Source organism: Musa acuminata, chromosome BXJ2-9, assembly GCF_036884655.1.
Source record: "Musa acuminata AAA Group cultivar baxijiao chromosome BXJ2-9, Cavendish_Baxijiao_AAA, whole genome shotgun sequence".
NCBI lineage: Eukaryota > Viridiplantae > Streptophyta > Magnoliopsida > Zingiberales > Musaceae > Musa > Musa acuminata.
In genome coordinates, this window is record NC_088346.1 from 3656879 (window position 1) to 3683562 (window position 26684).

A 26684-nucleotide genomic window follows, 5' to 3' on the forward strand; every position below is an offset into this window, starting at 1 on the left:
ACGATGATAATTACACCCATTTATTCTATTCATCCCTTCCCGTGAAGTTATTTGTGATATTATAAAATTGAAATTGGATTAACATTGCTACTGGAGCCTTTTGATCGATTTGATTAACCAAATTGAATTGATTAAGAATTTAAGAAAGTAAATTTAATCAAACTAATATTCCTTAAATTAAAATTGATTCGATGAACGGATTAATCAAATTGACAAAGAGTATTCATCTGAATAAGAATTATTTATAATTTGTTTGTCGATCGGTCTACTTGCAGTACAGCTAAGTTAGGTTCAGTCATACATATATATATATATATATATATATATATATATATATATATATATATATATATATATATATATATATATATATATATATATATATATAGAGAGAGAGAGAGAGAGAGAGAGAGAGAGAGAGAGAGAGAGAGAGTTGAGTGGTGAGTGAGGAGGTGGTCTCTCCGCTCTGTATTATATGAATATAATATAGTTTTGGACGGGCGTGCGCGGGGGGAGTGATCGTGAAATCATCTGCATGCTTCGATCACCACTACAGTCGGGCATAAACGAGGTAAGAGAGAGGAGAAGCATTGCAACCCGGCGCCAGTACGCCAGCCCTCACGGATTGGTTCCCGAACGGTGGTGAACGAAACAAATCTGTCCCACTCTTGGTTTCTTGGGTGCTTGATCGTTCCATGTTTGCCTGCAGATATATCTTGAAAGCCAGCCTGCCGTCCTCTCCCTTCCCCTCCCGCGACGCAGGCGTGCGAATCCAGGTGATCGGGGATTCTTGTGCCCTAATTCTCCTTGTTGCTCTCTCGTCGCTGGAGGGGTGGTTGACGGTGTTCCTTCTTGGTTCTCTCGTTTGGGAAGTGCGGGTCGGCGAGGATGAATTCTTGATATGCTTGAGCCACCATTGGTTTGTGGGACGGCGTCTCCGTGATTCTGGTGCCCTAATTCCTTCTCGCTTTCTTTTCGCCGGTGGTTGTTCGCGATGGGTTTAGGGTGTTCTTGCTGGGGTGGGTGGACAAGGAGTGGTTCGTGGTGGCTGTCGATCTTCTTGAGCCACCATCGGTTTGTGTGATCTTGATGCCGGCAAGTTGCATGTCCGCCAGTATGTGGTGGAATAGAACATGTGAGGCGGCAAGGTGGGCCTCACGAGACCCGTAGAGGGACCACCGATTACCTCGCCACTATCTCCTCGCTAACCAACCCCATCCCATTTCCACCTGGCTCTTTCTCACGTTGCCTCACAGTCACAAAACCTGGACTAGGAATAGTTCCCCCCGTACCAGGAGGGAAGGCTTGAGAAGACAAGCGAGGTCATCGGCGATTGGCGCATAGAGTTAGTAATGGGACCGCCACGGGGCATCTTTGCGGAGCCGCCTGCCATCGATGGAATTCTGCCGTCGATGGAGCTCTCCGTGCTTCGTTTGCCGATCGCTAATTTGTTTGTTTGTGTCGCTTCTGCCGGCCGACGGCTAACGGCCCTCGCCCCCGTTCGAATGCAGGGCTGTCGACATCAGACCGTATGAAGCCGGCCTCTGGGCAGCCGCCGGACGAGCAGCGTGGCATTCAGGCGGGGAAGTACGGAGGTAGCCGGAACCCCACTCGGGTCGAGCGACTGCTGCGAGACAGAGAGCTCAGGAAGATCAATAGAGCGTTCCAGCAGGAGGAGGCTGGCAGCGGTGTCGGCGGTGTTGGGCAGGCAAAGCCGGAGCATTCGCCTGAGAACAGCGTGAGGGAGGTCGGGAGTGAGCCCGACGAAGAGATTATAGATGGATCCTTGGCGCCGATTACAACGATCGGAGTGGAAAACAGGCGGAGCAGGGGAAGGCCCATGAAGCAGAGGCTGCTGGTCGTGGCGAATCGGCTGCCGGTGTCTGCAGTCCGCCGCGGAGAGGATTCCTGGTATTTGGAGGTCAGTGCTGGCGGACTTGTCAGCGCTCTGCTTGGTAAGTTAGGCCCTCTGCAGTTATTTTCTCGTCTTTCAAACGCTTTCTGGTGTGTTTGATGGTTGCTCTGTATCGATTGGTAGTTTGCTGCTGCTTTGCAATGCCTTTCTTTTTGGTTCGTGTGTGTGAATAAAATAGCATCACCAGCGTTTTAATCGGAGAAGAAGAAATTGTTTCAATGTATTAAGTCATCAAATTTCTTTGGTCATTCATTGGAATTTGTGAATTTAGGATGGCACACCTTGTTCACATATCCTTCCTCGTGCATGCAAAGAAGACGAATAAATATCATGGTTATCAGGTGCACCATTCGACATAAATGCACGTTCGGCAGGAAAAGAGAAAGCTTAATGTTGTTCTGCTTTCTTCGACATTGTAGGTGTAAAGGATGTTGATGCTAGGTGGATTGGATGGGCTGGTGTCAATGTGCCAGATGAAGTTGGGCAGAGGGCGCTCACAAAGGCGTTGGCTGAAAAGGTCCCGTCTTATTCTGAGTATCAGCCTCTTTAAGTGTCCCTGTTTGACATTTTAATAATTCTGCCTCTCAAACTTCATATTAACATTAGGGTTTCACCTAACTAAACTAGCTTACGGAACACAATAATTTCCTTTTGAGCATAGTTTTCCTTGATTAAGAGCTAGGACATCACTGCTATAACTAGTTATTTATTTCAAGCAGAGATGCATTCCAGTCTTTCTTGACGAAGAAATAGCACACCAGTATTACAATGGCTACTGCAACAACATACTGTGGCCCCTCTTTCATTACCTGGGACTTCCACAAGAAGATCGACTAGCAACCACTCGTAGCTTCCAATCTCAGTTTGATTCTTATAAGCGAGCAAACAAGATGTTTGCTGATGTTGTGAACAAGCATTACCAAGAAGGGGATGTTGTTTGGTGCCATGATTACCATCTAATGTTTCTTCCTAAGTGTCTTAAGGAATACAATAGCAAGATGAAAGTGGGTTGGTTTCTTCACACTCCTTTCCCTTCTTCAGAAATCCACAGGACCCTGCCATCTCGATCCGAGTTGCTAAGATCAGTTCTTGCAGCTGATCTAGTAGGGTAAGTGGACTTTTCATGTCAATACTTTGGGTAGTGTCTCTATGGAACATAGTAGCCTGTTGTCAAACTTTGTACTATGTTGTCACATCAACAATTTTGCTGTATAGCGGACTTGTGTGCCCAGTTTTGAGAAAAATAAACACACAAATTTTGTTTAATACTTGTGATGTTTGTACATTTTCTTGTACCTTTTTCTCATTTATTTTGCTTCATTAAAGGTTAACACTGCATTCAGTCTAACATAACTGTGAAAGAAGGAAAAGCACCACTAGTTTATGATGAGGATTGTTGTCAAATAATTCAGACTTTCTGGCAATTGAGTATAATGTGGAAGTATAAAGTCTTCTCTGGAATGTAAAGCCCACTTCTCATTTTTTTGGTTCCTTGTTCTTTTTTTGGTTGTTATCCAGGCTATTTGACCTCTTTGACTAATTAGTTATAGCATGCAACTTACAATAATTGTTGTTATCTTTTTGTGGGAGGATGTCCTCCTTTAGAAATAGCTAGTAAAATATGATATTGGATTTCTTCTTCTCGGGGGTTATGATCTGAATAGTTATCTGATGGATTTTGTGGGCCATATTAAACTTGTGCCAAAACTAAGTTCTTTGCCTTTTCATTTTTCCAATACGTAACCTAATATGCTGTTAGCTTGATTATTTAGCATAATTATTTGGTAGTCAATGTAATTGACATGCACATGCATAGATCCCTCTGATTTAATGTCAAAAGCCAAGAGGAGTTTGGCAAAAAAGGTTCCACTGCATGGAAAGAATAACCATAAGACTTGATAAGTTTACAAACTAATTGTGCAAATTGTGATTATAGGTTAAAAGCGTTGAAGAAGTTAATATTCAACTAGGAAAAGAAATTAAAGCACTGTTGTAGTTCCCTTAAGTTGAGAATTAAGAGTGTATTGATTGCTATGGACATTAATATAAGTTCCATTCTTTTAAAGTTTCTGATGTTTTTGTATTTGTGTTCTAAAGTTCAAAGACAAAGTTGACATGCGATATCTTATTGCATTCTTGTACATAAGAGGATCATGAATTTATCTTTTGTGTGTTACTGGAAAGAATGCGACGAGTAACTCTCTTTGGTTGTCAGTGATATTTTGCATTTATGAACATCATAGCCTTTTTCAAAGAAGATGGCATGTGCAAACTTATGTTTAAAAGTAGACAACTTATTAGGATGATATTTCATTTAATATTAATTATTGGAACTTGCAAATGTGGCAACCTTGCCCTTTGTGTGATCCTTGTGACAGGCTATTTTTGTTTCAATTAGATCAACTTGTTCAGCTCTTTGTTATTTCAAATAAACTCCAGAATGCTTGGATTACTTCTGTAATTCTATAATGCCTGTTTGGTAGCCAGAGCAAACTACTTTGGTTATGTATGACTTGTTAAAAAATATCTGAGTAGAAATTAATTATCACTTCTGGTTTTATGTCATTAAGCTGATGAGGTATTAACCAAGAGTCATGAAAGGTTAGATTAATGCCAAAATATGAATTCCCAAATATTGCTTCATATTAATTTTGCATGAATGTAAATGTACCTTTTGCTGTTTTCTGACTTTTTATCTCGACTCAACAGTACATTATTCTTGTATTGAAGTGACAAGCATACAAATTTCTGCATCATATTCATGCATCTTTGTTCTTTCTTAAGACTGTATTTTCATCAGTCTGTTTCTGTTTACATTTCCATCTGACAGATTTTGATTAATAGCTAATGTTGTGCAGAATTTTCATACGACAATTTCACTATTGGAGTATTTAATTCTCACTGAATGGATGGCAAGCTTGATGATAAATTGTCATTTTTAAAATTTTTTTTTTTGGTTATGTGCTGATGACTGATGCATTTGAATATTCTAAGAGACTAATTACTCTATGACATTGGTGTATGAAACCTTGATTTTTGTACATGTTATATGCATCTGTATCACTAACGTTACATGATATATTACCTGATGAGCCATGGGTAGAAACTCGCTTTTTTTTTAATTTTCTTTTCTTCAGAAGTTCAACCAAAATTTTTATTTTATTTTTTGGCTTGCATTTGTTTTGGTCTGAATTGAAGGTCATTGTTATTCTGTACCTTTGCCATGGGTTTTTATTCCCCAGCCAGTAGTTTTATCATGTAAATTGTTACTGCAGGTTCCACACATATGATTACGCAAGGCATTTTGTTAGTGCTTGCACTCGCATCCTTGGACTTGAGGGTACACCTGAAGGGGTAGAAGACCAAGGAAAGCTGACCAGAGTGGCTGCGGTATAGTTAAATTTCTTATTTTCTGATGACATTTAATTTTTCCATAAGTATTCTTTAGTATGATTGCATTTACCTTGTTTTGTTGGTTAAAATTAAAGAAGAAAGAAAATTTAAAGCATTGATAGTTGAAGTTAAGGATACTTATTATAGTTGGTGTTTTTGCTCTAATTTTCATTTTGAAATTTCAGTTTCCTATTGGAATAGACTCTGATCGGTTTAAGCGAGCACTTGAGCTTCCAGCTGTCAGAGAGCACATCAATGAGTTGACACACAGATTCGCAGGTCGAAAGGTAGGTAGCAAAATCAACTTCCTCCACCTTTAATACATCTTGGGGTTTTCTACGTACTTCATTGAACATATACGAGAATATGTAAATGTGATACATTAGATGCATGACACCATGACAATACATAAACTAGTAATACCACAAAAAACACCTTTAACTTTTTAAAAATTGCCAGTATTACTTCTACTTGCTATGATCTTATGTTTCTGGCAAAACTTTTTCAGTGTAAACTTCATCTGCTTCACATTCCTTTATAAGGCCATCGTATGATATTGGATAGTTCTAGGACCATCATGGTCATATGTGCATCTTGGTTTAAGTATGAGGAGTCCCTTGCGATAACTGGTCTTTCTTTTGATACTTTTGTTAAGGTAGAGAGTTACCTGATGAAATAAATATAGTCAAAGCAAATGACCTTTTCATGTGGAACTAGAAAGGAAATGTCTAATCACAATCAGAATGCACAAGTGAGAAACGGTCTGATTGAGAATTATAACTCCACATTTGTCATAAATTATGAGATCAAGCCATGTGAAGAAAACTCCTTGAAGTGAACACCATGCAAATAAGCCAGAATCATTTTATGGTTTGAAACAACCCAGTGCCATTCATTAACCCTACTCTAGATCCATTATTGTGCACAGCACTTCATGGATCCAATTGGTAGCTAAGTTTTACTTAAATAATGCCAGTTGTGACAATTGCTAAGCAGATGTGGGATTTAGACATCAAGACAACACTGTATATGGTTTATAGAACTGTACACATCTCAAATATAATTATATTAAGTGGTTGGTTTGTCCTGTCTCAATCTGTGTTTTTGATTTGTTATTTGTGTTCCTTGCATCTTGGTATCGGTGGCAATAACAGGTCTAATTTTATTGTGGGCCTTATCACCTTCTCTGTTTTCTTCTATTTTTCCTAGAAACTAACGTACATCAAGATTTCAGAAAAAAATCTGTGGTAATTTCACAAGATATACTAGTATTTGTTCAAATGTGCTGTGACTGTACAGGCTTAATGCCCTTTTTCTTGTTTTTATTTTTGCTCATCTTTTTCTTTTATTCTTAATATTGTTTCCATGTTCATTACTATGTTCAAGTAGTTATAACTCGACTTTCAAATTAAGGGTTCTCAAATGCTGCATTTACAAGAGTAGCAGCAAAATGCAAAAGTTGGAGCGTAGGTTTGGTTGTGTTCTTGTGGGATCTATCTAATGAATCATTTGAATTTGTATCCTTGATTCCCTTGATGAAGGAAACTCTTATCCAAGTACCTAAGCTAAAACTAATTAAATGAAATATCTGTTTTTGTGAGGGTTTTAACTCAAAACTCCCCAGCAACTTAGAATTGGGTAGGTGCAGTCCTGTTGACCCTTCAGATGTTGGGATGTTAACCTGTACTCTGAAGGAATAAAACAGGGGCATGGCCATTTGGCTTGCCATTTAACGTGCTTTCCTTTTAAAAGGTCTAGTATATGACAACCCTTTCCTATATGTTTTCTTTAGCTTGAACGAGCCATTCTTTCTCACCAATATAAGACTGATCAGTTATCTGAAAATTGTCTTTCTTGTACATTAAACTTGTAATTTATGAATCATGGATATCGCTACTGTATATCACTACAACATGATGTGGATACATCCATTCAAAAAATTGAAAACAGAAAGAGAGATTGTGACATTAATATGATAATAGAAATATTTTTATTATGTCATATTGTATAATGCAGTTTGCAATTTACGTCATGATAAATAATGACAGTTTATTATCTAGCATCCTCGTACCCATATAAAAGAAATTTATATAGTAAATTGGTATTTCAACAATGTAGAAAAGACAACAAGAACCTTTGACAAATGGAGCAAGATCACTGTTTCGGTGACAATTATTTGCAAATCAATGCCTAATACGAAGAACGTAAGATAGTATATGAAACCATATAGTTCATTTAAAATTAGAAGACCAACATCTAAACAAAGCAAAGTTCTATGAAAAAGTATCCATGAAGTATTTCTGAGTGTCCTAACTGATGACCCTTTTTAAAGATTAAAAAATGTATAATTCAAGGCTCAAGCAAGTATCCAACATATGCTTAACAATTATCTCACACACATCCAATATGGATATAGAAACAATTCAAAGTGTCCATGTTTCAAGGATTATGCTTTGCTACTTTGAGTTGAGGCGTATTACATAGATCCAATCAAATAAGTAACTGCAGCTATTAGTTGCTCTGAGTCTTGTTTCTATTTTCTTGATCAGGGTTGTGAATATATGGCAATGACCATTGTTATTCTACCTTGTCTTAAGGTTTCTGACGTGTGCCTAATATGGGTTTAATATTTGTTTGCACTTCAACTGTAGGTTTATTCTTATGATTATATCTTGTGATGTGGTCATACTAGAGTTACTTTATTTATTTTTTGATAGGTTATGCTGGGTGTTGACCGTCTTGACATGATCAAGGGGATTCCGCAAAAGATTTTGGCCTTTGAAAAGTTCCTAGAAGAAAATCCATCATGGCGTGACAGAGTAGTCTTGCTGCAAATTGCTGTTCCAACAAGAACTGATGTCCCTGAATGTATGTACTATGTATCATGTTATTCAGTAGTTTGTGTGATTCTACATGGTAGCAGAGATTTCTTAAGAAATTTGTCCTTGGCCCCAATACTATTCTTGTTTACTTTGCTTGGTACCAATACTATTCTTGTTTACTTTCTCATCAAGTTTCCTTTTCTCATAGCTACATGGAACTAGGAGTAGATTCTATGTATACTTTGTTTTGTATGATTTTACTTATGAATTCAACATTCTTTTAAAAAGGGTCTACATCGAGCAGGGATTGCCATGACCAGCATGAGTCATGACATATTGTTCTAGAAGGATATTGTTATGCATCATGCTGGCCTTTGTTGGAGGACCTGACTTATGGCTTGGCCAACTTTTGTCCCATACCAACTGGCAGATCAGGATACTGATCCATATGGCACAAGATCATGTTGTGCTCTGTTCCATGAAATGACTATCTGTCAAGCACTTAGATTCCTCAGAATATGCTCGTGTATTTTACAACATTCTTGATGCATTTTGATTACATTGAACCTCAACGTGTCATGGAAAAGGAGATTAGAGGTATTTATGTTGTATATGTGAAAATTTGTGAAAGACTAATGTGCTAAGACATTCAGTAATTCTCAATCAACCATTCATACAACTAGAGCGCAAAGAACAACAGGTTAGATGTTTAGGTTCAGAAACTTGACATATGGCTCATATACTTCTTGCCCACAAATTTAGTTATTTTAAATCAACCATGCATACAATTTGAAATGGAGTAATCATCATATTATATTGAGTAACCCTTTTATAGTGGCATTAGAACTCTCTTACCACTGATATTTTTTCCAAAATATTAGACTTCTAATATCATATCAATTTTCTGATAGTTACTTTTATCATTGGACATTTTCATATGCATTATCATCCATTTGTTATCTTGCAGATATTGTAATAGTTATACTTTTATAGCTATTTTAGTCATTATTTTTGTACTTCTAAATTTCTGATTGTATGAACTATGAAGTTATATGTTGAATTGCATGGGTGTACCAATGTACTGCATTGATTTTATTCTAATCTTTGGCATGTCTAATTTTTGTAACATTATTTCTTAATCAAGGTTTAAAATTCTTGCAGGCATATGTCCATTGTATATTATGTTTGTTCTTGTACTGGTAATGGAGGAATGTAATTGATGGATTCTAGTTTTCCAAAGATTTATCTAGTATGATGTGAAATTTATAAGTTTATATTTCTGATGATACTAGTGGTTTATTGTCTTTTTCCTGCTTCTTGCATCATATCAGATTACAAACAGTAACTCTCATAGGAAGTTGAGGGCAACATGAATCTAAATTTATAATGATTATGTTTTCGTATATCCCAAGTGTTGATAATGTAGAAGAAGCAATCTATGCTTCATTGATTTTCTGGTTCAAGGCAACTGGTTCTAAATTACCTTTTGTTAAACAGATCAAAAGCTTACTAGCCAGGTTCATGAAATTGTGGGTCGTATAAATGGCCGATTTGGAACACTTACTGCTGTTCCGATACATCATCTGGTTTGTCCCAACTGCTATCCTTATAGTTTTTACCATCTCATGTTTCTTTAATCTCCTTATTCAGTTGAATTGTGGAAAAGAATCTCAGTTTCTTTACTGGCGTTACAATTTGTAGCAACTGTTCTATATTGACACTATAATTATTACTGTTGCTCACTGCAGTGCTTGAGAACTGTGGGTTTTTCCTTTATCTCAGTATCCTGATAAATTTTTACCATTAACAGATTTGGAATTGCTTTTAAACATCAATTCTGTTAACTGGTTATCTCTGCTTTTTAGGTTGTTGAGTAGCAAGCATTTACCTTTATTATGGAACCATGAGAATTGTAGGTTGGTTAAGCGACCAAAGGAGTGAAAGAATGACGAGTATGAAGCGAAGATTGATGGTAGGAAGGACTGACTAAGAAGACATATAGGAGAATGGAAGAGGAGGTATCTAGAAAAAGTCCCAGAAAGGTTTAGAAGTACGTAAGAGTCACTTGACCTGGGTAGGTGCTTTTTGCCTAATGGGTCAGATGCCAGCTCTAACACAAACTGACAAAGCTTTGAACAGGTACATAGATTAATTGTTTGAATGACACTATATGGCATATATGCTTTTGAGGTGTGCATAGTTGAAAATATTCATAAAGGACATTTATGTTAATATTTTTGTACAAGGTATGCAATTTCGTACCGTACCGGAGTTTCGACGTTCGCTCGGTACGGTACAAAACCGTATACCGAGCGGTATATATATATATATATATATATATATATATATATATATATATATATATATATATATATATATATATATATAATTTTTATTTTTATTTTCGTTCCGCCCGGTAACGGGCGGTCCGTGTACCGATAAGCTGACGAACCGATACGTACCGCCCATATCGGGTGGTATTATTCGAAATTGCATATCTTGTTCTTGTATACCTGAAGTTCTGACCTATATGTTTAGTGACTGAAATAACATGATGCCTAGAAAACAGACAAGTTCAAACCATGGTGTGCAACTCTTATTTTATCAACCTGTGCCAGAGATAAACTTGTTGGAATTATTATACTAGAGGATACTTGATCAATTATAACCATCAATAGAACATTCTAAACAATAATATGGTATGTGCACATGTAAAGATAAATGTGGATAGTTAAACTTTTAAAAGGCTTTTTTATTACTTAGATGCAGTAATTTAAAAAGGTGCTCGGGCGAGGCGAGGCTTCAGCACCTCGTTTAAGGGCTAGGCGGCGCACTTCAAAGAGGCGTGCCTGGGCACTCACCCGAGACCAAGCGCCGGGCACTTCGGGCGAGCGCCCGGTTCAATTAAGCAAACCGAACTAGACTTTTAAGTTTGTTTTGGTTAAATAATGTATTTCTTACCTCAAAAGCCATCCTTCACGCTCATGCGACCTTGAGGAACCCTAGCGCTACTTCTGCCTCTGTCGTCGATGCTTTCTGCCATTGTCGTTGTACTATCTGCAGCTTTCACCACTATTGTCCGCAGCTTTCGTCGTTGTCACTGCTGCTGTCCGCAGCTTCCATCGCTACCGCTGCTGCTGTCCGCAGCTTCCATCGCTACCACTGCTGCTGTCTGCAGCTTCTACCGTTGCCGCCGCCGCTATTCATAGCTTCCACTATTGTCGCTACTGTCGTTCGCAACATTGCCGCAACAACCTTAAACTAATCCTCTGTTACTGGTAACATTTTTTCTCTCTTCTAACTATTGTTAACAGTAAGTAATATACTATTAACAGTATATTTTTAATTTTATATCATATTTTTATTTAAATAATTATATTTTTATTTATTATATATTTTGTATATTTTAGTATTTTAGAGCTTCTCGTTTTGCTCGGGCGAGCGTCGAGCGCCTAGCGCCTCGGGCGTTTTGGGACCTTGGCGCCTTTTGGTGCCTAGAACTTTTTAAATTACTGCCTAGATTCCTATGATTGATTGCATCTTAAAATTGCTTTATGATGGATTGAATAACTAATACCTATATATCAATGATTAAATTACAATAAAATACTCTTTAAGTCTTATATGAATATAAGCTTATCTTGCATGAAATCATACTCTGGCAAGATCAATGTCTCTTTTTATCCATTAAAGGGAGATGGCGACCTTATGCTCGAAGCCTCTAGATCAATTGGTTGCCTGCTAGTAATCGTAACGAAGTGTTGAAAAAAGAAAACGCAATCTTTTTATCATGCCAAATAGACAGGATAAGAATACTTTTAATATCTAAATATATTGGTGTCAAGATTATGTGATGGTTGATTCTTGTTACTGAGAAAAACATTCACGGGATACTTTGTTCTGTCACTGGAATATTAAATTTTATGTACCTTTGGAAATTTATTTTGTTCCCACAACTAGTTGGGATCATTTAACATGGCTGAGAATTTTCTTCTGAGTTTGTCAACTTATTAATTGCTAATAAACAAGTTCCTAATACTTTTAATAAGAGCATTAACTTGTAATTTTAAGTTTTGAGAATTCAATAGCTTTTTGCTTTTTCTTTTTCAAAGTAAACTATGTGACACCTAAGTGTTAGCAAGTACTGAATTATTTTCACAATGCCTTTATATTGTTTAAGAATGTAGATTATCTTGTTCCCTTCCTGCATTGAACTATCTGTTATTAATATTTTACAGGGGAGGTAACCATAGACAACTCGATGAATTAATATAATTTGGCAACCGGCTTTTTATATACTTGAACAATATCATCGATAGTTGATTATGACCTTGCAAGTTCTCATGCATGAAATTAAATGTTTGGAAATGAAAATTTTATTTTTGAAAAAAAATTAATGTATAGTAAAATTGTTGAGCTTATTTGTGAAGTATAAGTTGGAACTTCTGAAAGCATGAATACAAATAAGAAGAAACCATATTAAGAAAGCATATTTTATTGCAAAGGTTGATGGAACTCATTCATGCATGGATTTTTCGATCCACATCATCACGTCCTGCAAAGGGTGGTCAGGCAAAGTTGTCACCATTTTAAGTATTTGCTGATGGCCCCTCATATGCTGGAATCCATAACCTGGGGCCTGGGCCCACCCTTATCACTACATGGGTGCTGTTTGTCAGATTAGATGCACAGTAATAGGTCCACTCCTTCCTCATACCCCCTTTAATATTTACTGCTATAGTTTTTTTCACAAAGTTCCTAATCATAACATGTCTGCTCATCTTTTAGTTACAGCTTTTAACAGTTTCTTTATTTAAGTCTTGTGTATCATTTGTTTGTACTATGAAAAGACTAATGTCTTCTAATATAAGTTGTACTTTCTTGCAGGATCGTTCTCTTGACTTTCATGCATTATGTGCTCTATATGCAGTTACTGGTGATCTTTTTCCCCTTGAAAATTGCTTCCACTTGATCTTACAATGCAATTTTTCCCCCTTGTAGTGTATGGAGGATAAAATAATAATCTTGATGTAGATATAACTTGATCAAGGTCATGTTGAAACCATTCATATCCTCCAATTGGCAAATTGTTGTTGTATCTTGTGTAAGATATAATATATTTAATTAAATTGATTCCTTTTGGTTGAATTATACCTTTGACTTTAAAGTATACAGATAGTGTTTATTCTTCCATAATTGCCTCAAAATCTGTCTGATATCTTATTTATATCTTCTTGCTTGCTGTAATTGTCCTTCGCTATGAATGATATGACATTTTGGTTAAATTTCATCTTATGCTTTTTATCTATGGTCTTCGTTGAAGTTTAATTGGCATAGAAAATTCTAGCTGATGCATTTTGTTTTATTTTTATTATTTATTACTTTAGTACTTTATTAACCTAACATATATTGACTTTAATTGTTTTCTATGGATTATGCTTTTGAAGTGGCTTCTGTTCATCAGTCAATGTGATTCATGTTTCCTTTCTTCCAGATGTGGCTTTAGTAACATCATTGAGAGATGGGATGAATCTTGTAAGCTATGAGTTTGTAGCATGCCAGGGCTCAAAGAAAGGAGTTCTCATTTTAAGTGAAGTAATTTCAGAATCTAAAGTTTTTCACAATTTTCTAGCATTTGTCAGTGTTAATTTTCTCCTCTCACATCCTAGTTGCAACTTTATATTACCTGTATGAATTGTTGCAATGACAGGTTCCTTGTCTTTTGTTGCATACTGCTGTGAAAAAGTTTCTCATCTGATAATGGTATTGACTGTTTGTGTTTGCCATGCCATCTTTTATGGTGTTATTAAGTCTTTTCTTTTTCAAATAATGTTTTAGATGTTGCTTTACAGCAACATCAGTTACATCCAGGTTTTTTCTTATGTATCATATCTTATTAGGACCATGAAATATGAAACATAGATAGGAGGAGGTTTTTTTAAAAAAACTAAACAACCATCCTAGAAGATCTTTTGAGTGAAATATCCCAGGTGATTTATGCCTACCTAGTTATTGTGATTTTACAATTGATATTGTTGCTTACTATTGATTGGTGTTTTGGGACTATTTTGAAAATTAGAAGTTCCTGTTTCATCAGTTCCATTGTCCCTTGCACACTGAAAACAGAAACTTCTCTTTACAGAACGAATTGATATGCAATATTTCTCTGGAAAAAACATTGAAGTACTTGACCATATTTCATAAGTATCATTTTATAAATGGGTAAAAGTGAGAAAAGGATGCCGAATGGATTCAGTATGTCAAGTACTCTTAGAACCAACCTTCTTTACCTTCAGGTTTCCAAGTATAGACAACAAAGAATTTCCAACTTTGCTAATTTAACTGTCTTACCCATCAGTGGATCTTGCTACTCTTATTATGTGTAAGTAAGCTTGTTCAGGTGCTTATTATTAGTTTCTTAGATTCAATGTGTACTGATTTATTAATTCTTTCCATCTGCTTTACTTATCCTGCTTTGCTTCTCTAGTTTGCTGGAGCAGCACAATCCCTGGGGGCTGGTGCACTTCTAGTAAATCCATGGAACATCACAGAAGTTGCAGCATCTATAGGATATGCATTGAACATGTCTCCTGATGAGAGAGAGAAGCGGCACAGGCATAACTATGCACATGTGACCACACACACTGCCCAAGATTGGGCAGAAACCTTTGTGAGGTGTGGATTGGCTTAAATTTGAAGGTTATAATTTGTGTTACTGTACAGGATAATAATGGAGGACAAGCATGTTATCTTGTAGTTGAAGTTTAAACTAAGAGATTTGCGTATTTATTTTGTAGTTGAAGTTCAAACTATCCAGGATAAGCTTACAAAACATAATAGTTCTTTTCTAGTCTACAGTTAACTACATAAAAAAAATTTATTGGCTTACAACTTTTCGCAATTATGTTCTTCTTTGGCCTGAATTTGCATGCTTTATTTAATGACTTATTTTAGCAGTTGTTATTAGCAAAACAACTGTCATTTAATATGTTAATCTTTATCCAGAATGACTATATCTTCTCTCTTAGGGTGCTAATTGAGGAACGTATTAGATTTCATGGTTGATTAAGTGATCATCAGTTTTTATTTTATCCCATGTTTGCATTTGGATCTTCTTTATATCCTATTAAAAGGCATGCCTTTTTGTACTTATTTCAGATAGATTGCACCAAGTATACCTTATATCTTGTATGCCTTTTAGATTATTTTGACTATTTCTTTGTTTGCTATAGCGAACTCAATGATACCGTTGTTGAAGCTCAGCTTAGAACGAGACAAGTTCCACCACTACTTCCTACCCATGTTGCTGTTGAACGGTACTCGCAGTCCAAGAATCGATTGCTCATTTTGGTATTCTTCTCTTTGTGTTTGTAGTTTCTTTTTTTGATAAATGATGAGATCGTCATTTTCTTTGTGTTTCTTTTTCTTGTGTTGCATCGATATCATAGTGCACCTGCTAGTTTCTGAAATACTCTGCTTATGTAGATGCTACTGGTTAAAGTTCTTGTAATATGAACGTATATGTAAAAATAATTACTGCTTGCCATGGAGATGTAATGTTGTAGCAGTTTCCCATTGCTAGCTCCAGAAAGAACTATTTTTTGATATACCTTTCAGTGTGTTCTGTTTTTATACATCACTGTCAGATGTGGAACGAGAAGACTGATAAGTTATTCTAACATGGCGATTTGCGTTGCTCATCCTGAAGTTTCAAGTGATTTATTTATAAAATAGTTCAAAGATTGCTGCATCAATATTGTTATCATCTCTTCTTGTAATTTGTAATATAAAAGAACATAAATTGGGACCTCTTAGAGTCTTAGTATATTCATCTAGAGAACATATTGGTCTTCATCTTTTTGCACAGTTTTTGTTGTTGCCATGCCATTACATCGGATTATATTCATCTCTGTACCAAGTGAAAGTTAGTATATTAGATTTTTTTTTTAGGTGCTTGTGACGCAAGATAACGGTAACATTTAATATTTTGATCTTGATTTAGCTTTTCTATGTTTAAAACTTCATAAAAGCAATTTTTTGTAGAATATAGAATTTGGACATTAAGCAGTAAGTGAACTAGCGAAGTGCCAATAGCTAGCTATTGCTCACTTTTAGTTCAAAGCAGCTTGATATCATAATTGTCAGTAGAATTTTTTTTTTCTGCTTTGGTAGAAACTTAAATATTTTGATTTTTTGACATAAAACTTCTTTATAATGATCTCAGTTTCTTGTCCATCTTTTGTTGCCTAATCATAGGGTTTTAATGCAACTTTGACTGAATCAATTGAATCTTCTGGAAGAAGAGGTGGTGATCAAATCAAAGAGATGGAGCTTAAGTTGCATCCGGATTTGAAAGCGCCTCTGACAACTCTTTGCAATGATGTATTGACAACAGTAGTTGTTCTCAGCGGAAGTGACAGAAGTGTCTTGGATGATGTATATTCTTACTAGGACTGTTTGATATTTTTCATTAATTTGTTTTACAAATAACTTCATTACTTTTCCACAGAACTTTGGAGAGTATAATATGTGGCTTGCAGCAGAAAATGGGATGTTCTTGCGTCACACAGGTGGTGACTGGATGACAACAATGCCGGAGCATTTAAATATGGACTGGGTTGACAGTGTGAAGGTGTTTCTAATGTTCATGTGTCTCTTTCTTTCCAAATCTTTTGATGAACTAGAAATGGATGCTGACTGAAACTTTGCAGCATGTATTTGAGTATTTCACTGAGAGAACGCCCAGGTCTCATTTTGAGCATCGTGAGACATCTCTTGTCTGGAATTACAAGTATGCAGGTAGTTTCTTAATATGTTGAACTGCTTGCTTGCCTAAAAAATGTTAAACTGGTCATGGTTTCATTCCTGGTACCTCTCTTTCCTGACCTTGTTCTTTTTGGCAGATGTGGAATTTGGAAGGCTTCAAGCACGAGATATGTTGCAGCATTTGTGGACAGGCCCAATTTCAAATGCAGCAGTTGATGTTGTCCAAGGTAGCCGAGCAGTGGAGGTTCGATCTGTTGGTGTTACAAAGGTGTGACAATGTCAACAATATGCTTTCCTTCATTAATAACACTATCAAATTCTTTGTGATGCAGTAAATCTGTTCCTATTGGTATTTGGATGAATGAATCTTTCTGATTGAATTCATAATAGGATACAGTGTGCTGAAATAAAAGTAGTATTTTTTTCTCTAATCAGTTTGAAATTTCTTTGAGCTATTGTGGGCATAATGGGTCTTTTACCTGCTGTTAGTATTGCAATGCAAAGTTACACATTGATGTAAAGCTGATCATGTGTCAAACAGATTACAAACTGCAACCAGTCATACATAACAATAAATTACATGACATAATTTTCTATTTTATTATGTGCTCTTTAGGACTTGTGTAAAAGTTACTGTTGCTTACGCTTATCAACCAGGCACATGTGTGTGCTGATGTAACATCATTTTGCAACTGTTTGTTGGAATTTAATGATTTTTATTGGTGCCTATGTATTCGGAAATGCCAATATGTTCTTTTTTCTCTGTTTTCGTGTTATTTCAACACACATCATGCATAGTTTTTCACTAATCAAAATATGTAGACTTGTACATTTTTGGTTTTGGTAATCTTAGCAAGGCTCGATGGGCTCATCCATTTATTTGCTAAAAAAGGATAGAAAATATGGAATATCATGTATAGCTTAGATTTTGTCGACTGTCTCAGCAGCCAAAATAATAGATGACGGTGTGAGATCCAAAATATGCCTTAAGAAGCTCATTATTTGTTGTGTTGCTTCTTTTCTGTACTTGTGCAGGGTGCTGCAATTGATCGAATACTGGGAGAAATAGTTCACAGTAAAAGTATGGTTACACCTATCGATTATGTTTTATGTGTTGGCCATTTCCTTGGGAAGGTAACTTTTCTTAGACATGTTGGGATTGCACAATGATCTTCTATGTGATAGTTTTGCTTTCACCGTTATTTCTCTGACATTCCTTTTTTCGTTTAATTGTTGGCTGATGACATTTAAAATGGTAGAACAAGATTTAGATCTTTGTTATTTAGAATTGTGGAAAGACTAGTACCAAGTTGCCCTGGTGTATAATCAAAGATTTTAGTCAGTCAGCACTACTCAAAGTGATTTATGAAGTCAAATATGGTTCAAAGGTGTCAAGAAATAATAACTATTGCCCATTAGTGCCTTTTATATTAATTTCTTGTGTTAGTCAGCCTTTGCTACTTGTGAAATTAAATCAAACTTGTGCAAGGCCTGCAATATTTGCTTTTGTCTTTGTAGTATCTGTTTTCCTGCTCTTCGAATGATTGAAGATAATAAAATATTCAGATTCTAACAAGGTATTTCTTCTATGTATTTGCAGTTTCTAGAAGCTAGGTAGTTTCTATTCAAGATTGGTGGCAGGGTATATTGTAGTATACAGTTATTTGCTGTCTAACCACGGATGTAGATATTAGGTGATACGATGGTTGTCCCATCCAGTCATTAGCTGATAGTTAGATTGGGTTGGTAACATGTTATGTTGTAGCATACAGTTATTCCTTGCCTAACCATTCGGTGCAGGAAAGAACATTACCATGGGTTTCTATGGCTGGGGCAGGAAATGGATTGGATCCAAATCAGATTGGGTTTTGATTTTTATCCAATCCAGTTCAAATCAGATAGGGGTTCTTTCTATTGGAGTTTGGATTTGAAATTCAATTTTGGATGTGATATAGTTATGGATACAAACTCTAACATCTAGGAAGCATACACATCATCTATGGTATTTAATATTAGATCTCAGCTTTGTAAGCAAAGATTTCATGAACTATGCTTCATTGTAAGCACCAATGCAAGAACTTTGAATCCCCTCGTCTTGATAGATACCTGTTATTTTGTCTTTTCTGGCTGTTGAAGTCAAGTTGTTCGAACTTATGCTTCACTTTGGTGTCGCACATCATTGTTTTTTCTCTCGCTTGAAGTTCCAGGTTATTATTATTTTTATTTTTGCCCTGCATATTTTTAATGGATGGTAGCGATGCACAAAAGAAGGAAAAGAACACACATACCTTTGAGACTATTTACTTCTAATAAAGTACTCTTCTTGGCATCCGATACAAATTTATGAACAAGTTAGGGACAGCCTTTACAGGATAATAATCACAAAGTGTCATGCTGTAGATCATGATTTTCTATTTCACTCTGGTTCCTCACATTGCTTTAAGTGCCTCTGCAATCCATTTCAGTTGCTTATGGATGATCAGTAGAACCATCATAAATTTATGGTGGTGCTTCTGAAACATTAAGTTATGATGTTATACCAGTGATAAATAAGTTGATAATAAACAGCTTACCGATGTGAAATTTGTGTTTTTGGCTGTTCTTTTAGTGGCTTTCCATTTTGAACATTTTTTTTTTTAATTTAATCACCTAGATCAGCAAGAGAATTCAGTTCTCATTATTAAACTTTGAAATGAAGAACGTTAAATCATGATTTTGATGTATAAAATCTGGTTCGTGTCCGGCAGGATTGTCGAATAGCATCTCTCATAATTGACATGCCTAGCACAATATCTTATCACTTATGAAGATGGTTCTCTGCTGCAGGATGAGGATATTTATACTTTCTTTGAACCAGAGCTTCCATCCGAACCAGTAAGTTCCTCGAGAACGAAAAGTGACACAGGTAAACCATCAACTACTGACAAGAGGTCGACGGGAAGATCAACCATAAGGAACAACTCAAGGGGATCACATGTTAAGTCTCAAAGGGCTCCAGTCGGATCTGAAAAGAGGATGTCAACAAATCACAACATACCAGCTGGCTGGCGGTCTCCTCAAGAGACCATGTCATGGCGCGAGGGGTCATCGGTGCTTGATCTTAAGGGCGACAACTACTTCTCATGTGCTGTTGGGCGGAAGCATTCAAATGCAAGGTATCTGCTAAACTCATCTGATGATGTCGTATTCTTCCTCGGAGAGTTGGCTGAGGCGGCTCATCCTGCTGCTTATTTTTACCCCAGGAATGGTGATGTAACCATGTAGGTAGATAATAGATTTGTTTTAATATATATTTTTTTCTCTTTCCAAAAGTAAATCTGTATTGATTCAAAACTCTGGAATAACCAAAGACTTTCTCTCATCAGAGAAAATAGAAAATGGCTCGGGAGGCCAGATATCTCTCCAAAGCTGATCAGTTTCTTAAGTTCTTTGCACGGACAGCAAGCTGGTGGTGCCCACACCTATGTATTATGTATTTTTCTAGGTGCATGGAAATTTTTTACAGACTGAAACCTGTCAAAATATCAGAAAAAAGACAAATTCTGATATGATTGGTAGGACATTCTTTTCAATCTCAAGCAACTGAAATCATTCACCTTCCTGTCAGCATGTTTGATTCCCTCTTGGGATTGGCCTTCAAGCCACCAGCATCACTAGTGCAATCAATATTCATGAAACGAAGGATTATAATTTGGTACATCTCGCTTCTTATGCCTTCGTAGACCTTCATGTTGTTCTCACAGAAAAGATATATATTCTTGATCTTCAAGATTATCCCTGCAGAAATAGCCGACTCAGTTGGCTGGCCTCCTGAGAGTGTACATCTTTATCATATACATGCCGGGTTTCGTCCATCATGCATGGTCGGTGCTTCGGTAGAGTCGGGATATGTAATCGCTACAAGATAAGTTTATTTATACTAAGATGAGCCACCCAAGTTTGTTTAGTTCGTTGACCGACACTGAAACTCCATGTTGCTTTGGCACATTCGTTCGATTTGGGAATGATTGCAGTCTGAGCGAGCGTGCCATTTTGATGGAGTTTGTAAGGAGGGGCTTATCCACATGAGATCAGGTTATCGACGATGACCGGGTGACGTCCCACTTTTGTCAACGACTTAGGCCTAACATTCCATGCGCCCCCCCCCCCCAACTCGTCAACGTGGCAGACGTTCATTTGCCGTTTCATCGGACCCGACGATCGACCCCGGCATCGGACTCGGACTCGGACTCGGAGCATATGCTTATCCATTAGCACGAAGGCGACGGGCGGTGGCGTCCCATCTTTTTCTGTCGTTGCCTGGTTCGAGTGGAATACGGTGCCGGCAGACGGAGGCACGCACACGCCACGTCGCACTAGGAAGCATGACGAAACCCCACGCCTCCTTCCTCCGACTTCCTGGACCAACCCGGTTCCCCCAAGTTACCCCCAACCTCGGAATGCGCAGGAATCCACCCACGCACACCGCCACATCTGTTGCTTTAATCCTTATCATAAGTTATGTATCCGAGTTATAATCCTTATCACATTAGATGCCCGTATTATACTTAGTATCGAAACCATAACACCATCATCCCATTTGCCTCTCCCTCCTCATCCCTTTGATCACAAATGGACTGAAGAGAAAGCGACGCACATGTTCCGGATATATACATCTAAGAAAAGACACCACTGACTCATGCAAATCGAGCCAAACCCATTGATCGATTGGAAGCACTGCACTGTGTTGGCACTTTGTGATGATTGGAAGGCCAGCGGAATACCTCTATAAACCCCTCGACACCTTCCTTTTCCCATGACCAGCACGCGGCAAGTGTGACTCGATCGCACATCAGGAATTCCAAGAAATATCTCGTGGTGGTATTAGAGGCAGATGGAGGAGTTGTACGAGTGGGAGGTGATGTGGCCGGAGGACAACAACGACGGGCCCATCGGCTCCGCCAACAGTCACGGCTCGACCCGGAAGACGGCGCCGGGCGCTCGGAGTCCGCCTTCCTCGTGCGCGGCGCCGCTGGACATCCCGAGCGCCCGACCAAGTCCCGGGCGCGCATGCGGCAGCGGCGACGGGGAGGAGGAGATCGAGTGGGCGCCGCCGCATGTTGTGGCGTCGCGACGCAGCGCGGAGGGGAAGGTGGCATTCTCGCTGTGCTCCGGCCTCGGGAGGACGCTCAAAGGCCGGGATCTCCTCCACGTCCGTAACTCCGTGCTCCGCATGACCGGCTTCCTCGAAGGATGACCTACTCCCGCCTCGCACCCAATGCATGAAGAAGAGAGTACGGTGTCGACGATACATCTACACCTGCAAACAGTCCCTCGGTGCTCATCAGTTGCGAGTCTTGTGATCTTGATCCTTAAATTGTGTGCATACAAATCTCTATCATTCTTCGGCCTCCCTACCTATATCATAAAACATATTAACTAATGCATAAGCATCAGTTTCGGTACCTAAGAGATCAAAATTCCAAGTCATGAAAATAGCCTCTTTAACGATTGCCAATAGAACAATCTGCTGACGAGTATCGTCGTCTGCATGAAACCCCAGATTTGGCGTCTATGGTTGCACGTTGAGTTTGCAGCTGGATTTAGAATACAATCCGCTAATTAATCATATCGATGATGATTAACATACATGAGACGTGATAGCAATCATTAAGCACCAAATTACTTGAACCGGTGCTTTTGGAAGTTTCTTGAGGATATATAGCAGACCACCAAACGATAGTTACAGGAAGAGTCGAGCTACCTATCTGATGATTCATTGCGTTTTGGCCTTATCCGAATGAGCCTTTTTCTCCGAGAAGTAATTTATCGAGAAATATATGGAATATACACAATGGTCGAAGTCGAACAAACTCTTCAAGTAACTTGTCCGAGGAGATGACTGAATCGATCGACACTGACAGACAGATTTGTCGCGGGGTTAAACTTGCTTAGAACGGGTTGTTGATCTGTAAATGAAGCTGAGATTTCTGATAAGGAGGAGAAGGAAGACAAAAGATTCACCATCCAGAATGAGAATAATGCGTGCACAAAACAAGGTCTCTGTCCTCGCTCGGTTCGGTTGCTGGGGCATGGCGTCTTGGTGCAGGAAAACCAAGTGCATCCAATGTCTCCATTCGTCCCTTTCCCGGCGCCTCAGTCGCCCCGACTTGCCTGCGGGAGAAACACAGAGTTGGGAGGTATCCTACGCCTTCGAAATGACTGTGGTGAATGAAGCTTTTGGGCGACTCACAGGGCGCCAAGTGTTCGATGAATTAGCAGTTGTCGTCGGCGTTTCGAGCAAAGCTCTTATTTATATGTGCATGAGAAGATTCATTCGGAGCTCAACATTGTTAATGAGGTGGGGCGGGTCCGAATGGAATAGCTGCGGCCACGCGGCGACGCAACAGTTGCCGATCCCGCACTCTAAATCCATCCCCTCCCACCGCATGTCGCCCACGCAAGTTTGCTCACCTTCCCCCTCCTTTTCTCCGATAGATCCCCCCATCGCATGCGTCTTCTCGGAGAACTACTTGGTGAGGAAGAAGCTGATGGAAGAATTCGAGGAAGCCGATATCCTGTGGCCCGACTACGATCGCGACGAGGACGAGCTCACCGAGGAGTGGCACGCCGGACTCGGAACTCGGCGGAGGACGTCCAGCCCCGTCGAGATCCCCTCGAGACCTCAACCGGTTCGTTCTTGGACGCTGGGCTTCGCTGGTTCCGACCGCGTTCACGGTGACGACGATGATAAAGACGACGGAGGCAAAACCCACAACGTCCCGCCGCACGTCATGGTGACCCGCAGGATCGCCGACAAGACGTCCTTCTCGGTGTGTGTCGGCACCGGCAGGACGCTCAAGGGACGGGATCTGAGGCAGGTCAGGAACTCCATCCTGCGGATGACCGGATTCCTGGAGAGATGACGCTCCATGCATGGTTCATCCATCCCGGGAAAGAAGAAGAAAGATGGAGCTAAGCCTCTTTGCATTCGGGAGTCCCACAAACATTGCACGATGTACCACTCAACATAAGTTCATGAAACAGAGCTGTGCAGACTTGACTGCTGGTAGGCAATGCTTGTTATGTATGTGCCCAGTAATGCTTGTTATGATAACGTATATAACCACAATTTTTGAATGGTTATTAATCCAATTGATACATGTTATAATACTAATGCTTGCTATGGGAACAACATTTATAACCCTAATTATTATTATTATTATTATTATTGGGAAAGGGAAAGAAGGATAGACTGTGAATGAGTAAAACTGTAAATATTAATTATTATTTTCATATTCCAAATTCGTTATTATATATATATATATATATATATATATATATATATATATATTAATGGTTGTTATTGTGGCATATAATTATTGGCCACCAATCAATTGTTGGCATTGAATATAATTCTTTACTTCATTTGGCTCGTCTGGATCGAGTAACCTTCCACCGAAAGCACGCTTGCCATTTTTATAGGCACTAATAAAAATAAAATAAAACACATAAATAAGTGTGGGAAAGACGAGCATTACTTCCGTGAAGGGAAACGCAAAGCGTGAGCTTTTGGGGGAAGGAAACGGACTCGAGTCAGGGTCGATCCCAAGCCAAGTAGAGCCCAAAGCCTTTCCATCGCATGGCAACAAAGCGGTGCTTTGGGTTGCCGTTGGGTCTCCCTCCGCCCTCCACGCGTCCGCAACCGCCCTCTCGCGACACGCATCACGGAACCTTTTACGTTACGAACCGGGCATGGAGGAGCACCGCGTGCTCCGGCTCACCGCCCCGCAACGGTAACCCTGCGCCCTGCTCCTATTTATGTCGTACCCCATGAGTGGTCTCTGCCACTGCCTCTCTCTCTCTCTCTCTCTCTCTCGCCTTCGGATTCCACCGACGCGACGAGCGCTCTCCTCCATCTTCTTCTTCTGGTCTTAGGGTTTAAGCAAGGAGGTGGAGCGATGGAGGCTTCGAAAGGCTTGGCTGCTCTGCTCCTTGTTGCTGGGGTTACCATGGCGTTGATGGACTCAGCTGGGGCTTACGTCTTCTACGCTGGAGGGAGGGATGGCTGGGTGCTGCATCCCTCCGAGAGTTATGGTGATTGGGCAGAGAGGAATAGGTTTCAGGTTGCTGACACCATTGGTATGTGCCGGCCGATCATCTATAGTCGTTGATAAGTAGTGCATTGAGCTTTGCATGGTGTTGTGCAGTGTTCAAGTACAAGAAGGGGGAGGACTCTGTTCTGGTGGTGAGCAAGCAGGATTACGATGCATGCGACGTGAGCAAACCGATCCGGAAGCTCGATGGAGGCGATTCCGTGTTCAACTTCGATCGGTCGGGGCCGTTCTACTTCATCAGCGGCGCGCCGGAGAACTGCCAACAGGGGCAGAAGCTGGTGGTGGTGGTCATGGCCGTGAGGAACTGTCCGCCCATCTCTTCTCCTCCGTCGCCACCTCCTACTTCCAACACGCCCCCTGCTTCATCTCCTTCACCTGCACCAGTATCCCATGGTCCTGCCCCACCCCCATTTCCGGAACCCCATCCTCCAACCCCAGCACCGCCCGCAGCTCCCGTGCCCGGGTCTCCTCCTCCTAAATCCTCGGGTGGCGCCGTGTCTGGTCCTGCGATATCGCCGGCACCAGCTCCCGTCGAACCGGCCTCCTCTTCGTCATCCTCCTCGTACGCATCGAACTGGTCCCTGGTGACGGTGCTGCTGCTCATGGTTCTCGGTGCTTCCTCCTCCGCCTAATGCTGTGTGTTGGTGTCCGTCGTTTATACCTATTACCGCTGTCTGTGTCAAGCGCGATATATATGGGTCTGCATCTTGTTTCCTTCGTTCCCGTATTTGTATCTTAATTCTATGGAAATGGAAGAAGAAAATTACAGTTCGCCTACATGGTCGTGATGGCAGCTCACTGCGCTTCCACACCTTGTCCATTGATGCTCTTCTTTCATGTTGTTTAATCGAGCAGTGCAACCGTGAAGGCTTCTTGCCATTTTGTTTCTGCATGGCATTTCTTCTGCGGTTCATTGTGATATTCCATTAGAAGACGACAGAAACCTCTCACGAGTGGAACACCGAAGGAAACATTAATTGTAGAGCTGGGTAAGTCGATACGACAGCCGTGGCTTCAACATAGCGGATACAGATGTGCACTGCAGTAGTTGAGGCTCCACCAGAGGAATGCTCGTCGTCGTATATGAGAAGAGAGCTCAGAGTGTCTTTCCCATTTGGTCAGCACAATGCACATGCCAAGTAGCCCAGAGAGGGTGCGTGGGGCTGTCAGCCAGAGAAGAAAGGCTGCGAATATACAGCAGCCATTCCAAATTTCGTGCCACCGACATCGTAGGCCACTTTGCAACCTATCTTTTCCGGCGAGCATCTGAATGAATGAATGAATATATATATATATATATATATATAATTTTTTCCTAAAGGTATTTTTTTTAATGATACTTCTGTTTCGTTGAAAATATCTTTCACCAGCCATAGTGATATTTTTCATATCAGTCTCGGAGATATCCTCCTATAAATTGATCCATTGGGTGTTCCTGTTCAAGTGGATGGAAGCGACCTGGTCTGATCTTTTGGGTATGTACAGTAGTTTAGTCACTCATATTTGATATAGGGACATAAACAATGTAATGCTATTGAAAATGAGATCAAAACTCACCAGAAATATGTATTTATAATAGTTTATAAACAACATCACCCAAATAAGGATTAAAAATTAATATGTTACAGTGTTTTAACTATCACAATAAAAATATTGTAAAGTCTATCTTAAAAAAATATAAACAATCTAAAT

The 26684-nt window shown here is 39.3% G+C and overlaps 4 protein-coding genes across 8 annotated transcripts; all 4 read left to right on the top strand.

Moving 5' to 3' along the window:
- Positions 1–424: 424 nt before the first annotated feature.
- LOC135582038 (alpha,alpha-trehalose-phosphate synthase [UDP-forming] 1-like) lies at positions 425–20320 on the top strand. 5 transcript variants are annotated; one of them, XM_065124560.1, is made up of 19 exons: positions 427–571; positions 710–776; positions 1512–1955; positions 2335–2432; positions 2635–3023; positions 5191–5305; positions 5494–5595; positions 8026–8176; positions 9628–9716; positions 13018–13066; positions 13625–13725; positions 14618–14805; positions 15363–15480; positions 16387–16566; positions 16640–16762; positions 16842–16929; positions 17034–17164; positions 17932–18030; positions 19723–20320. In XM_065124560.1, the coding sequence occupies exons 1-19, from the start codon at positions 536–538 to the stop codon at positions 20158–20160; spliced, it is 3006 nt and encodes a 1001-aa protein (XP_064980632.1). In that variant the 5' UTR covers positions 427–535; the 3' UTR covers positions 20161–20320. The 5 variants fall into 5 exon arrangements, 4 of the variants coding, with proteins under 4 accessions (XP_064980634.1, XP_064980632.1, XP_064980635.1 ...); XM_065124563.1 differs by having other exon boundaries at positions 566–639; XR_010491113.1 differs by lacking the exon at positions 19723–20320 and having other exon boundaries at positions 425–571; positions 16842–16921.
- Positions 20321–21543: 1223 nt separating this feature from the next.
- On the top strand, positions 21544–22437 carry LOC135621962 (protein S40-1-like). Its single transcript, XM_065123589.1, has one exon. The coding sequence runs from the start codon at positions 21770–21772 to the stop codon at positions 22130–22132; it is 363 nt and encodes a 120-aa protein (XP_064979661.1). The 5' UTR covers positions 21544–21769; the 3' UTR covers positions 22133–22437.
- Positions 22438–22894: 457 nt separating this feature from the next.
- On the top strand, positions 22895–24038 carry LOC135621982 (uncharacterized). Its single transcript, XM_065123605.1, has one exon. It carries the CDS (start codon positions 22908–22910, stop codon positions 23799–23801), a length of 894 nt encoding a protein of 297 aa, XP_064979677.1. The 5' UTR covers positions 22895–22907; the 3' UTR covers positions 23802–24038.
- A 687-nt stretch (positions 24039–24725) lies between these two features.
- On the top strand, positions 24726–25762 carry LOC135622184 (early nodulin-like protein 1). The gene is made up of 2 exons (XM_065123827.1): positions 24726–25017; positions 25086–25762. Exons 1-2 carry the CDS (start codon positions 24837–24839, stop codon positions 25622–25624), a joined length of 720 nt encoding a protein of 239 aa, XP_064979899.1. The 5' UTR covers positions 24726–24836; the 3' UTR covers positions 25625–25762.
- The last annotated feature ends 922 nt before the right edge of the window (positions 25763–26684 follow it).

What these genes read in the sequence shown, in the direction of transcription:
- LOC135582038 (XM_065124560.1), top strand. Translation starts at nt 536, where the DNA reads ATGCTTCGATCACCACTACAGTCGGGCATAAACGAG. An exon ending in TACAGTCGGGCATAAACGAG is followed by an intron (nt 572 to 709) that starts GTAAGAGAGAGG and finishes GTTTGCCTGCAG; the next exon opens with ATATATCTTGAAAGCCAGCC. An exon ending in GATCTGTTGGTGTTACAAAG is followed by an intron (nt 17,165 to 17,931) that starts GTGTGACAATGT and finishes GTACTTGTGCAG; the next exon opens with GGTGCTGCAATTGATCGAAT.
- LOC135621962 (XM_065123589.1), top strand. Translation starts at nt 21,770, where the DNA reads ATGGAGGAGTTGTACGAGTGGGAGGTGATGTGGCCGGAGGACAACAAC.
- LOC135621982 (XM_065123605.1), top strand. Translation starts at nt 22,908, where the DNA reads ATGAGAATAATGCGTGCACAAAACAAGGTCTCTGTCCTCGCTCGGTTC.
- LOC135622184 (XM_065123827.1), top strand. Translation starts at nt 24,837, where the DNA reads ATGGAGGCTTCGAAAGGCTTGGCTGCTCTGCTCCTTGTTGCTGGGGTT. An exon ending in TCAGGTTGCTGACACCATTG is followed by an intron (nt 25,018 to 25,085) that starts GTATGTGCCGGC and finishes GGTGTTGTGCAG; the next exon opens with TGTTCAAGTACAAGAAGGGG.